The sequence below is a fragment of the Neoarthrinium moseri genome (assembly GCF_022829205.1).
Source record: "Neoarthrinium moseri strain CBS 164.80 chromosome Unknown scaffold96_Wmoseri_CBS_16480, whole genome shotgun sequence".
Lineage (NCBI taxonomy): Eukaryota > Fungi > Ascomycota > Sordariomycetes > Amphisphaeriales > Apiosporaceae > Neoarthrinium > Neoarthrinium moseri.
In genome coordinates this window covers 78,910-93,288 of record NW_026055210.1, presented here as the reverse complement: position 1 = coordinate 93,288, position 14,379 = coordinate 78,910, and the positions used below count along the sequence as shown (strand labels likewise).

The 14,379-nt window shown below is 52.1% G+C and overlaps 3 protein-coding genes across 3 annotated transcripts; 1 reads left to right on the top strand and 2 right to left on the bottom strand.

Moving 5' to 3' along the window:
• Positions 1 to 1,502: 1,502 nt before the first annotated feature.
• On the top strand, positions 1,503 to 1,952 carry JN550_012860 (uncharacterized protein; the record flags this gene model as incomplete). The annotated part of the gene is made up of 3 exons (XM_049311382.1): positions 1,503 to 1,636; positions 1,723 to 1,799; positions 1,855 to 1,952. 3 exons carry the CDS (start codon positions 1,503 to 1,505, stop codon positions 1,950 to 1,952), a joined length of 309 nt encoding a protein of 102 aa, XP_049165187.1.
• A 333-nt stretch (positions 1,953 to 2,285) lies between these two features.
• On the bottom strand, positions 2,286 to 3,851 carry JN550_012859 (uncharacterized protein; the record flags this gene model as incomplete). The annotated part of the gene is made up of 3 exons (XM_049311381.1): positions 2,286 to 2,763; positions 2,817 to 3,751; positions 3,825 to 3,851. 3 exons carry the CDS (start codon positions 3,849 to 3,851, stop codon positions 2,286 to 2,288), a joined length of 1,440 nt encoding a protein of 479 aa, XP_049165186.1.
• An 824-nt stretch (positions 3,852 to 4,675) lies between these two features.
• JN550_012858 (uncharacterized protein) lies at positions 4,676 to 8,341 on the bottom strand (the record flags this gene model as incomplete). The annotated part of the gene is made up of 4 exons (XM_049311380.1): positions 4,676 to 5,750; positions 5,798 to 6,642; positions 6,703 to 6,828; positions 6,884 to 8,341. 4 exons carry the CDS (start codon positions 8,339 to 8,341, stop codon positions 4,676 to 4,678), a joined length of 3,504 nt encoding a protein of 1,167 aa, XP_049165185.1.
• Positions 8,342 to 14,379: the final 6,038 nt, after the last annotated feature.

Here is a 14,379-nt window from a genome sequence, read left to right as displayed (position 1 = left end):
CTCAAGGTCCGGAGGCGTGTCGGTTCCTGCTTTATAGTGCTGCTCCCATTAAAAGTGCCACCACTCTCTAAAATTGACGAAGATGATTAGGGGAACTTGACCGAGTTCTGGCTTCCCCTCTCGACGTAGCGACCGATGTAGCGCTCGAACTTGTGAGGAGCGCCATCGCATCAATGGTTGTCGTATGCTATGTAGGTGTATGTGTTAGCCGATGCTCCGTCTTTAGATGAGTTGGCATATACTCACAGTACGACTGCAAGAAGCCTCCTGTGTTATGAAAGAAGGCACCCGTCTGGTCATCGAGCTCGTAGCACTTTCCGGAAACAGGTGCAGCGTGGAACAGGATGTTTCTGTCGTGTTCACTAGAGCGCCTGAGTAAGACGTAGTAATTTCTCGAGTCGAATTGCATATACTTGCCAGTCTTCCAGGCTACGGCATTGGTTCAGCTTGACTCCCGCTCTGGCGTTCAAGGCAGCATCTTCAGGCACTGGCTATGGTATGGCCAGGGTCGGAATGGCAAGGGCGGCGGTGATCAGAAAGAACTTCATTTTGGAATTGGGGATGCTGTAGTCTTTGCAAATGTTGAGTTTGGATTGGTTTTGGACTGAAGGGTGACGAACTGAAAGCTGAATGAACTGAGACGAGAAGTTTGCGAAACACATGTTGCTCGGCTCTTTATATGCAGTGGAAGCATCCGGGCACAATGGCAGCGCCAGCCAGGACTCAAGCAATTGACTACCGCATGACGACGTTGAACGCAATTATAGTAGTTGTGGTGGTCAATCGGGATTCGAAGTGACTTAGATCTTTGTTCCTTCCACTGTAGGCCTAACAAGATTGACGTTCCACAGCTCGTCTGTACCATGCTCTGTAAGCTTTGTGCCTACATAGTGGCTCCACTTATAGTCTGAACGGGATTCAGATGTAGCTAACGCCCCGCGTTATTGAAGATATTTACCTGCTGTGACCAGATAATTAGGTAAATCAGCATTCCCAGGTGCGGTTCCTGTTCATCCCAGGCTCGTCTGTATCACCGTATCAGGGTATACTGTAAGATTATATACCTAGACCTTGGCGGCAAAAATTGGTGAGAAGAATTAAGATCTACGCCTTTGTCTTGCAGCCTGGGATATGAATTGAAGTTATTCGGCAGAAGATCGCGGATCCGATTCCGTAGCTGAAGGACATGAGGTTGTTTCTCACTCCTAAGCCTACCTGCGAACTTGGACCCAGCCAGGATGGGAGACCTACATCCGAATCCGCAGCTCAATTGGCTATTCTTCCCGTTATGGGCTCCCATATGGCAATGATCGCCTGTTTCACCAAGGCCATGTATTGTGAGCGGCAACCAAGATCCCCAAAAATAGGGACAAGCCACCAGGCTAATTCGAGGACGGGCAAGTATAAAGACCACATCCTGTAGCTCACTTTCCTACCTTCCACCAAACACATCACTCTCAAACAGTCCAATACCACTACACCAATATTCAAAGACATCAGTCATGAAGTTCTTCATCATTGCTGCGGCCTTGAACCTCCCCTGTGCACTGGCTCTCCCATCTGACCCGAGCGATGGCCACAGCTTGCTTGCTAGAGACAAGCCCAAGTTGAACCAGTACCGCACCATGGACGACTGGTAAGAGTGATTGCATTATATGGGACAACTTCTAAATAGTGTTGCAGTCTTCATGATAAAAGAATCCTGTTTCATGCCGCTCATAGCTCTGGTAACTGCTATGATCTCGATAAGCAGACTGATGCCTTCTTTGACAACACCGCCGGTTTCATTTTTTCCGAAGGTAACTCCCACTGCTTATTCTCTTATTACAAAATACTGACAAGTTCTTGGGGCAGCAAGCAAGGATATCGGATGTAACGGTGTAGGCAAGATTGGACTCCGTGGTGGAGCATGCATGGAGAAGGGAGACTTCAAATCCGTTGTCTTCCGCTGATACATGCGCTCAAACACGGGTCAGAGCCCTTATTCAGGGCACGGAAACTCTTTTATCATACGTAGCAAAGAAAAAGAGATGGGGGTTGAAGGAGTGTGGATTGTTTGGGAGTTTAACAGACGACTTCTTCTCGAAATTGAAGCTAACTTGCACCTTGAGTGATGAGTCCGTGACCCTTTCCAGTTCCAATACATTTTATCATGAGACTGGCACTTGAATCCAGACGGAGCCCGATCTAGGATTTCTCTCGGTGCTTTTTCACTTGATTCCAAGCACAAGACCCATTGATCCCAAGTCGACACGTGTAAATAGCAAACACCATAGCCCTTTTGTTTAAGACGGGATCTTGAACCCGCCCGAGACGAGCTTCGTGAACACCCCCTTGGGATCCACCCTTCCCCTCACCTCGCGCAGCTGCTGCACGCTCGCCTCTCCGTAACTGGCAATCGGGTCCTGCCACTTGGCGGCATAGTTGAGGTAAAGGAAGGGATCATAGGCGTCGAGCTTCCGCGCCGCGTCTTCGATGGCCGTGATCAGTGCCGCAGACGCGGCGTAGACGCGCTCGTCGTCGGCCTGGTCCGCCCACGCCTGTGATAACAGGCACACGATGCGTGACTCCTTCCAATCGGCAAGCCCCAGAGCGTTGGTTCCTGCGCCGCGCTGCGACATGCTTGGCGGCACCGAGTCCAGCGATAATGCCCAGGTCAGGCCGCTGATGTCCTTGACGCCTTCCAGGCTGCTGTTCCAGGCGTCGAAGGTGGCGCGGATCATGGGCTCGGTGGCGAGGATGGTGACTGTCCCATACATATAACTATTAGGGATTAGTAAAGACTCGATGTGCCGCACAAAGAGGGGCCTGCTCACCGAGCCGCTCCTGGAGGAAGCAATTGTGCCTGCTGCCGCGAAAGTGTCGTCATGTCAACGATTGACGATGTCTTCATAATCGATGGCAGGTTCAGCAATTCTTGGTAGTATGGTGGATCCTCGACTGGCTTCGTGTAGACAAGCTGGTTGTTGATGACCGTCAGACCTCCGGTTTGTGAATACCCAAATCCGACAATGAACGAGGCATTCTCGTCGTAGTTGGCTGGCGCCACAAGGTTGGTAACAATCCTGGCCACGTCATCTATCGTAGAGACGGGATTGTAAAGGCTAGCGGACCATACTGGACCCTGATCGAAGGTTGCGAGGTCGATGCGTGTGACAACGCCAAAATTATTCGACCCGCCCCGTAGCCCCTGGAGTAGATCCTGATTAACACTCTCATTTGCTTCTACGATAGAGCCGTCTGCTAGGACAACTTCGAACGCAGTTACAGTATCGCAGGTCCAACCATAGCGAGGTCCAAAGAAAGAGATGCCACCTCCCAGGGTCAACCCTCCAACACCAACGCCGGCGACTCGGCCCCCGGTGACACTGAGCCCAAGGGGATCGAGTTTGGCATGAACCGCATCCCAAGTTGAGCCAGGGCCGACGGATACGATCGATCTATCTTGACTTAGATCGATCGAGTCAAGACCTCGCAAGTCTACCGTCACTCCCCCCGGCTCGTTGGACGCACCGGGGAAGCACATGTGGCCCCCAGACCGGATAGCGAAGTCGTGGAGGCCGTCAGCAGGATTCGCTGCGACGACTCCAAGCACCGCCGACACATCGGCGGCCGTTTTGGGGGCCACGAAACAGAGCGGCTGGACGGCAGCTACCTGCAGCGAGAAATAGGATGCGAGTGACGCGTTGTAGGCGTCAGTTCCGGGAAGCGCGACCTTGTCGGCCCCTAACGAGGCAATGAGGGCATTGCACTGTTAATCTATTAGAGCTCTGAGGGCCCCAAGGACTACAAATTGTCCATCGGGATTGAATTCTCACACATACACCACTAAGACTTGGTTGTTGTGTCATTTCTTAGCTTTAATTCAGACTGGTAAGCTGGCCGAGGGACGTCTATAAGCCGCAGTGGATCTTGAAGAAGGAAGGGGGGATGGCCTGGAGATTGGGGTGGAAGCCAGATGCTGTGACATTGTTGGATCGACATGGCTTTTGTACGATGGTTGCAGCCGCTGGGGCTGGTCACATCATCCATTCATCCCTTGCTTCGCATGCTGCCAAACACCGAAGTATCGAATCTAACCAACGCCAAAAGAACCCTCCCTCTCATTGGACTGGCGACGATAGGACCAGGTCTTGCATTAAACCACGATCTAGCTACGTGATAGTCCCTGACAGCCTGGCCGGCCTGGTAGACCTGTCTGCCGCTGCCTGCCCTGGCCGTCAGGCTTGTCGCTTTGAAGTCAACGCTGATTCTAGACATCGAGGATCTGGTTGAAGTGAGAAGGGTCCCAAGTTAGACAGGGACAACGCAGCATAGGACGGACAACCTGCACAGCGGACGTCTTGTTAGGAAGGATTCATAGAAGTAGACTTCGAATTTGAATCATATCACATAGCAACGCTCGACGGAATCCGCATCAAGATATTTATTATCACAAAACGAACATCCCTAGCTGGGAATCTCTCAAAAGTCTTGCCTCGTAGAATCATGTACTCCCGAAAAACGCCGCACTTGGGGTATCGGCAGAAACCCTCATTGCTTCGCGGAACCCCCTCTGAACTCCTTGAACCACACGCAGAGGACAAAGCCGTCTACTCTCAGAGACGGACCAATACCTCTCTGAAGAACCCGTTATCCTCCACTAGTAATACATATATCGATACCAAAGCACACTTCATCTCCTTCCTCGGTAAGTCGTCGCCTTACGCTTCTTACTCTTGGCTGGCTTCTTGGCCGGGGAGACGGCGACAGTTGCCTCTGCAGCAGCCGTACTCATGGGCGACGTGGCGACTTCGGTGTCCTGGATGTCGACACCGAGCCCCTTGAGTTCGTCTTCATCCATCTCGGTCAACTCCTCACTGAAATCCGGATCTGCGTCCGTAGGTACCGGTTCGGTGACGGCGGAGGTTCCCTCGGGCTCAAACCCCTTGAGATACCAAGCAAGACCGCCATCTGTGAGTGGGTTGATCTGCTCCTTCCCCAGACTTCCAGTAGATTGAGGAGGGGTAGGTGGCACGGGTTGGGATACTTGCGGCGCAGCCACGTATCCGTTAGTGGCAGGTGGTGTATCCACGGAATTGCTGTTTGCCAAATCGGCTGAGTTGTCGGTTATGTTAAGCATCTCCGTGTCTGCCGGTTCTTTGTGCAATGGCTTGTCGTCGACACTCGTGTTGTCACCGACATTTGATGTGTCAACTTCAATGCTGCCGCCGTCTTTGGCATGCCCATCGTCTCCTGCCATAATAACATCCGCCTGCTCTTCATCATCAAGAGCGTCATCTTGATTCGAGGGATCAGCAACAGTGATCTCAGCGTTGGAAGAATCAACCATGATAACATCCTTGCTTTGGTCGGCATCAGATGAGGCCACGATCACATTGTGTTGAAGCTCAAAACTAGCCTCAACCATACCTTCAAGCTCTTGCTTGAGGTTGTCAAATGACTTGTGCGTAACTTCTGACTCGAGACGAAGGGCTGCCTCCAGCAGAGGCTGGGCCATCTTGATGATTCGCTTCCCAAGCTTTTTGCGTTCCCGGATATCGGAATAGTCAGTTTTGGTGATTGGGGCGACGACACTATCGAACTTCGGCTGTGCTTGTGGCGGAGCCTTCCATTCAGAGTTGACACCCGTATGGATCACGTCACAAAGACCCTGGGCAAACGTGAGTACCGTCACGTAGTACCTTGCCTCGACCTTCAGCTGTAACTTGAGCAGCCCCTCTTGGAATACATTCTTCATATTATTCAATCTAGGATGTGTCAGCGTATTCTATCAACTAGATCGATGGGTACTTACTGCAAAGCCTTGATTACAATTTGTGGTAGAGTTTTGTAAATCGGGAAATAGCATGTGTCAACAAAGGCTTGTTCCAACCTGGCGTTCTCTAGCTTCATTTCTTCTCGTCTGACTACCTCCTGGGACATGGCCTGAAGCTGCTCAAGATCTTTGATGAGGGTCTCGGCGAATTCAATGCGTCTGGCCAAGCGCGTCTTTCCGGAGGGTCCCATAGCTGCAAAATTGCGTCGAGTCAGCTCCATAGAGGAGAATGTTTCCATCTGAAGCTGGAGTCGCTTAAGCAAAGCAGCGCCTCGTCGCATCTCGCGCTTCAGTGTCCAGTAGCGGCAGGCATCGCTCACAAACTCTTTCCGCTTGAGAATGGAGAATCGTTGCAGCGACGAGTCGACGGTGTCAAACACAGCCTGCGGAATGACCGGTGCACCGGACGGGAGTTTCCAGATGGGCTTTCCAGCCTGACCCTTCTTTGGATCGCCAAGGACTGCAGAGAGCTTCGCTCCCGTCATCTGCGACTCATCAGGCGGGTGCTCTGTAAGGGCGTTTCGATGGGATGCAGCAATGGCGAGGGCAGATGCTTGGCTGTTGGCCCAGATGCGATCTCGCATAGTCTTTCGATAGAACTTCTTGGCGCGCTTGGTGGCGCGTGACACACCATTCTCCTTGGCGTACTCTGAGGGACAGTGCTTGTCGCAGAGTGCCTTCAGATTTGTGCTTCCGTCTAGAACATCAAGAGCGCCGGAGCTGTTTTTCATTCGCAGAAATAGCTTTGCTCGACGTGCGCAGGTGACATGGAATGCCTGGTAGCAAGATTTGTTACCACACTGAATGCAGGCGCCCATCTGCTGCTGGCAAATGTAGCATGTTAGCTTCCAACGACTTTTGGGAACCTTATCCACATCCATAACTGGCTCCATGAAAGTGTGGTTCCCAAGGGTGACTTCGGGAATCCACATTGCACAGAGCAAATGGGCCCATTTTGACGAGTTAGTCTGCTTGAAAGCCCCATCTGAATTGGGGCAGAATATGCAAGTCTGTAGTATAATTAGCACCAGGAAACGACGTGGGACAGAAATGCAGAAAACTAACCGGAACGCCTCGCCCAATAAGCTGACATTTCCGACAAAGCCATTGACCCTCGGGAATGAACGGCACGCCATAGCACTCCTGGTGTACTGCCAGATCACAACCGTCGCAAAAGACAATGGCGTTTGTGTTCTCACAGTCTCCATCATCGCAAATAGCACATTTACTATCTTGCTCTTCACCTGCCTGCGGCTCTCCATTAACGGCCGCAGCGGAGCTGGAACGGGGGCGATGTGTCTGTGGTGGTTTCGGGTTGGGCTTCGGGATTCTCTTCTCTAGGGCATGCCACTCCTTCTCAATCTTGGTCATGGTGATCTCAAAATGCTCGCGAGTAACCGCGCTCCAGCCTTGTGACTTTCGCTGCTCATTGTATGCCTCCAGCCACATGTCGTCTTGCTCGTCCATATCATACTCGACCCGGCCCAAGGCATGGGTATGCGAGCTGGACTCGCCATCCGCTTTGCCTGGTATGGCACTGTCCGCCTCATCCTCGACATTGGCATCGGTTGCCTTGATCAGCTTGTCGTCCGGTCGAATGAAGTTGTCGCTTTCTTGGTAGCCGACGTTCATCATTGCCTTGTCGACATACTTGGCCTGTCCGAACTTCTTGCTCTCGAAAAGGAGGATACGGTCGGTCTTGCGGTACTGGGGTTGCTTGAGATCCAGGCGCTCCTTGGGAGTCTGGTTATATATCGGCAGCACCTTTGGTGTCTTCGGGGTGGCCCCAAAGTCGTTGCGATATGGGAAGTATGAGTCCCTCGGTCGGTTGGAGCGCCGTCGCGGCGTTGTCATGGCGAGCTCCATGTTTGAAGCGGAGCCGTTGGCCGGGACTGTAGGGGTGTTTGCAGCGCTTCCAGATGCGCCAATCGCGTCCTTCATCGGACTCCCGGCCTTGTAAGGATCCGCGCCTGTGAGGAGCCCAGACGGGGTCCCAGGCGCCGATTTTGCCGTGCCATCAACGTCATCCGCGTGGAAGACCATGAAGGTGGCATCGATGTCTAGATTCGGGTGGAACTCCTCCCAGCCTCGTTCCTCTCTGGGCTTGTAGCCCTCGCTCTGTACCACAGCCGCAGCCACGGCAGCTGCGGAACTGATCTGCATCTCGTCGTCCGGATCGATTCGTGTCGCAGTTCGGATGCGGGTGCTGCGCTCGCGTCGTGGGTAGATGGGCGACGGGGCGGTGGTGGAGGAGATGCTCTGTCGCGCTCTCGGGCGGGCGGCGGTTGCGCTTGCTGGGCTGGGTCGGCCGCCGGGGATTTCGTTTCCGTCCTTATCTATAAATCGACCACCCCCGCCAGGACCGCCCGGAACATATCGTCGTCGCTTCGGGGGCGGCTCAGTAGCAGCCGCAGTGGCATCCCTTTCGCGCCGCCGTGAGTTGGTCGCCAGCAGCGACGCCTTCTGCCGGCTCGGCCGACCATTACTGGTGACGGAACGCGGCGTTCTCGGGCTCGGCGCCATTTTTGTGAAAGACGTGATGCTTTCGGGGTCGGTTGGATGATTCTTGTCCTAATCAGCGCGTCGCATCCAGGGGACGTGGGTGCTCCAGGTGCGGCTGATGTGGCTGAGCAGGCATCGGGAGGACGGCATGAGGAGTTGCTTCACGTCTTCCAGCAGATCGCCGAGCTCGTCCACGCGTCTGTGACTCTGTGATCGCGGCAAACAGTGATCAGATCGATGAGGGGATGTCCAGACGTCGTCGGCGAAAAACAGCCAGAACGCGCGTGAAGTTGGACGGGGTGGAGCGAGGAGCGCGCTAAGCCGCATCTGGCAGCCCCCTGCCCGACGCCTCTCCCCGCCGAAAGCGGCTAGGGCCCCGGGACGCCTTGCTTAATCAGCCGCAGCCACCGATCCATCCAGGCCATTTAGCTCTACCCCAGATTTCACACCCGCTCGGCCAAGATTAGGGCCCCCCGTCGCAACGGAACCTTGCAGTGCCTGGCCTCCTTCAGCTTGGACAAGGTGACGGCGTGAGGAGTAGCACGAGGGTCCGATTCGGGTTGTCAAACCGTTATGAATAATTGTCCGATGGTAGCTCATCTGCTCGCATCCATCACGCTCGCCCAGCTGTGCGGCATTCTTGGATGAGCAGTTGGCCATTATCATTATCCTCCACCCGACGCTTTCTTGTCCTCTCTCTCGCTAATGCCATGCGTGGGAAAGCTACCAATCACCCGCGCCAATCAATCTCAATAGAATCAATGCCAGGCGAAAACGTCATCAGTAGTGTTTCAGCCCTACGGAAGTCTATCGTTCTTTCACGAGGTCCCTGTCGATCTGTGGCCCCATTCTTTGCGACGGCCTTGACCGCCTTGCTCCTCGCTTGCAATTTAGTAATGTAAACTTCACACGCTTAATGGCCTCCGAGGCCGTTCGGCAGTTTGTCATTTGGGGCTCAATGTCTGTCCGCCTCTTTGACAGCTTGTAATACTTGACTAACCTATAGGTTTGGCATATCGAGATAGCCCGACCTTGAAACCAGCAGAATGTGCCATTCAATCAGCAAGTACGGACAGATTGGATTGCTCTATGAGCACGCACTGATGAAAGCTCTGAGGCGCAACGTCTTGATGTTCATGGCCATGGTCCAGGCTAAGACTCGACTAGCAGCAAAGTGCAATGCGTACACATTTCGCGTTGCGCATTTGGCCTGGCTTCTTATTTCGGCGCATTTGACCACTGGCGGCTCACCAATCTTTCGAGAGCATTTCTACCTCAGAAACCTAGCATGCACCCGATTTCTATCGCGAACTAGATTGCAGACTTCCTCCACACTACATCCCAAGCAGTATGTGTAGAACAGACTCGAACTTGGACGTTTGCTAGGGTATTCACGCCCGGGACCTCATGCATTGTGCGGAATATGCATAAATTCGCATTTCATCGGCGTACTACCAATGAGACTAGCAGTTACCTGCAGGCCGACTACATGGCTATCTTCACTAGCACCCGCCCACTCATACAGGAGAATGCAGACATTTCGTAGCCACTCGGCCTCTACCCGACTCTTGCTTCTTCACTTGCTTGTTCGCAATGAATCGGTTCAGCTAGAGACCTTGGCAGTAGTGTGCTCAGAACTGCTTAATGGAATTGAGTTATTCTAATTAATGTGGCATGGCCAGCCACTAGCCAATATCCGCGAGAGCATTTGCGACTTGAATAAACCCATAACAGATCCAGGTCAATGATTCAAGCTAGCCAGCGCGAGTTGTCTACCAAGTTGCGCAGCTGCAGCATTTCTGTAGCTATCACGGGTGCGCTATGCAGCAATGTAAAGCGATCCCCTCAGAGTGACGTGCCTTTAATTCAATAGAGCTGTTGAGGCTAGATCACTACTTGTTTGCTGGATGAGAGTTGGATGCGACCGTAGGTTGAGCTGGCGCAGAGCTCCGAGCCTCTCACATGCGCAGGGCCTGATGATGCGACCAAGACGAGTGTCCCACAATCGCTGATGCTCCTTCCTCGCGAACGCAGGACCGCGCAATCAGATGCGCTTCATGGCAAGAGCAATGGCAGTCGCGCACCGAAATCATGTGACCTACTTTCCGTACCTTCCCTCCGGATCTACAGTCTATTTCAACGTCGGGTCCGGGCCGGGCCCGGCATCGTATAGTGGAAACCGACCGATGGCCTTGTGCGAAGTCGATCTACCTCGCCGCCCACACAAGCGACAACGCGAGTAGTCGCATTGCATGTTGCCTTTGCTCACCGTCGCAGATGCATTTGGCTTGTACGATCCATTCAGTAACAAAGTGGTCCCACGCATATCTCCATCGGCAAGAGGGTTCGTTCCACAACCAGGCATGAATGAGGTCGAACAAACAAATGCGTTGCCCTTGCCTTGGGTCCGAGGGACCGATGGCACGTAGTTGAGTGTCTCTTCAACAGAATTCGCCTCCGAAGTCTTGCAAGGTTCTCAATCCTGCTGCAGGGCAATGCTCTACCATGTCGTCTGTCCACTTGTCTTTATTTCTCTTATCATATCTGCTTTGATCCTTGAGACTAATCATGTCGTTGGACACTCCAAAAGAGTCTTATTTCTTCACAGAAGGCCGTGGTTATCATTTGGATGTTGTTTCGCGGTGCAAGAAACAATTCCGCGCCCAAACCAAAACCGGCCATATAAAATCAGAAAAAAAAAAGAAAAAAAAATATTTCAGCAAAAAGATCAGAAGATGTGCCCACTACCAGATTTGAACGCATTGCGCATTTGGTCTGGCTTCTCATTCTATCGCTTACGGTGTACCGATAACTGGGACAAGGCCAACCAAAAGTTGAAGGCGTGCGTGTACGGCCTCTCCAGGGAACGAACAAAGCGCAATAACATATCAATCCTGAAGCTCGAGCATGTTCCGTGTTTGAGACAAAATTGGCTCTAGACAGCCCGAGAAAAAAATTGTAAAATGATGGGCCGATAAAAGAAATGCGTGAATGCCCCCTGACAGGATCGAACTATCGGCCTCAGCATGTGCTAGGAAGTACAAGTGCTGCGCTCTACCACTGAGCTAAAAGGGCCAATTCAACATTTGGCGACGAGTCTGAATGACTCGCTGTTGGAAAAAGCCTGTTAATCTGTACTTAAGTTAGTAAAAACTTTGCACTCCGAACTTTCCCCACCTTGCAGATCCCCTGGAAACTCGTTCTGCTCTCAAGGTGTCCATGCAAGTGGGAAGAAAAGAGTTGCAATGTTGCGCTCTCTTATTACAATGAACAATTAGCATTGCTGTATTGTACCTCGCAAAATTCCGTTTTAAAGTCGGGGATTATACTACCGTTGCAATTGCGAATCGTTGTTGTTCAGTTCAGTGCATCTCCTCAAAGCCCCTGCTAATTTAGTGAGGCTCGTTCCCATTCAGCACCCCCACCGCCAGTGAGATAAGTATTCGATAATCATGCTGTCGCACAGACATGTCCTGAGAGGAAGCCTGGTTGACCAGTACTAATCCGTTTATAGGGATGATTGAAGACTTCAAGCGAGAGCCGGAAGAGTCCCATAGGATTGCCTTCCGTTTAAGGCCAAGTAGGCTCTTTAGTTGCAGAGCGGTTGTGTGGGTATTGTAACATTGGGGTACGGCTTGTATTCTACAGATACATAGTGGAGCCTATCTTCCCCAGCTATATGGCTCACCTTGTCATTAATCCGCAATTAGAGCTGCTGTGTATGCTGGTAAATCCTACTGGCTCATGGCCAAGTGCAAGCTGTCTCAACGCTGTTGTTATTTCGTGCAGTGGATAGCTGCTGCCATTGCAATGCTCTTGCAACTAGTGGCGCTTCGATCCTTGTAGGGATGTGTACAGACTGGCCGCGAATCTTGGTGTCGCATTTCAGTACTGTTTAAACACGTTGCGTCACAACAATTGTAGTTGATAGTATGTGATGCGATCCTTGTGGGGGTGCGATGTGAGATGTGTTAAAGATGAAGAGTGCATCCATGTGATCCTCCGTGGGGTTCGTACCAACTTATGTACTGAAATAATTATCTTTAGTCTTATTAACCACCATTTGCAGCAACTATCAATCCTATCACCCCTTTCCATAACATATTAATATTGATAGCAAATTACTAAGGTGTGGCATGTCGACTGTATTTCTGGATCTTTGGGCATGGCGTTAATGGTATTTGGCTGCGCCTTCTCGGGAGCTAGCCGTTAATGGCTAAAGGACATGATTGTATCACTGTCTGAGTTGAGCTCTTGTATGATGGGTTATATATCATAAATAGGTTGGTCTGCCAACCAGCCAACGACAAGGGTGTCTTTAATGGGTGCGACCACAGTATCAGCTCGTCGGAGAGGAGCACTCACAAAGAGCCTGTGTAATTTATCTTTATTAAAGCGGATGTCTACTTGGAACGAAAAAGCCGAGAATAAGGAAGAGATCATGAGTTTGATAGCGATAATTCTTTAGCTATCACCTGAGCTTTCGAGGCGCGGTGTGGAGCTAGTGTCGTACAAAGGGGCGTCAGCCAGAGGCTCGTATGGACTTGGGCGTAAGAGACGAGGGTGGGAAGACTATTGCCTACACCGGTCTATATGCCACGATTTCCACCGGGATGCTGGCGCGTGTCAGCTTTCTTACACCATCAACAGCTCCGAGGAGACCGAGAAGCTCATCGCCTGGATCGCCTAACTCAGTCTCGAGGTCCGCTTCGGTACCGAGGAGACGGTCGACGAGGTGTTTAAGCGCGGTGCAGGTCGAGGTAAGACCCAATGATGCGCCTGTACATCTGGCATCTCCGTCAAGGAGACAACCGGGGACGCCGCAAATTAGCTTCCCGTCGGCTGATACCTGGCGCCCCATAAAATTGAGGTTATGACTCCGGCTAAGGTGGCCGATTTTGCGGTCACATTGGACCATATCACGACTAATGCAAAGAGACAGAGGGAATAACTAGCTACAAGGCATCTAGTTTTCTGCGTATCACACATCTAGCCTCGCTAACGAGACAGCGTGAACTGCCCAGAGATGATCTGGGAGCAGTCGACTGGCGGTCAGAGCGTGGATCTCGGCGGCAAAGTTATCGCCAGCCTTAGCCTGCGCGCCATCCAAACGGAGCGTCCTTTGACGTCAGGCGCACGCCGTGACTGTCACTGTGAATGTCACTTCTCTAACACGGCATGTGGCCCTTCGCTGATACATGACGGGCTGGCTCGGGCGGTGGCAGACCTTAGTCGCGTGCGTTATTATCAAACGATACTAATTGAAAAGGTGAGACGGAACAATTCTTATTGGCAAGGGAGGTATAAGTTGCATTGGATGGGAAAGAGGCACAATTTGACAGCAGACTGGCTAGCTTTATACAGTCCTTCCCACGGAACCCCAAGCCAAGCGTGCATATCCGACGAGTGGAACACGCCAAGCTGGTCGGCAACTGGTATGGTACCATATTTGTGAATGAATAGTCTTCGATCGGCTGTCGTTACCTCGTCCAATGCGCCGTTTTCCTCTGCCGAAAAGAAGATGGCCGGCGGGTGTGTCCTTACTCAAATCGCGAGGCTGACCAACTTGCAGTTTCCATTCACGATGTCGTGCGGAGAATTCTTCACGGCCAACCCGAAGCTCACGGAGGGCATCACAGTAGGCAGAAAAATTGGTCGGAATGACCAGGACGTGCTTCTCGAGCTGATAGGCATAGTATTCGACGGCATGTGAGGCAGTTCGGGGGGTACATTTCTTTACGCTTTGTAAAGCGATGGGTGGACTAGAGCACTACTCGCCCACCTTCATGACTCGTCTAACACCTCACCAATCACGTACGGAGATAGGGAGAAATGAACAGGAACAGCGGCGGTCGCGGAGGGCCGTCGACACCGTGGGCGTCGAGGGGCGTCGCACGGAGGCCTACTAGGAATAAATCCTGAACAAGTCGAGACCATACTCGGATGAGAGGCGAAGATATATGACATAAATTGTGCTGAAGCTGGATTTTCACTGCACGTCACGGGGTAAAGAGCACAGAACTTTGGCTGAGAGCGGTCATTAACAGGCAGGCATTGAT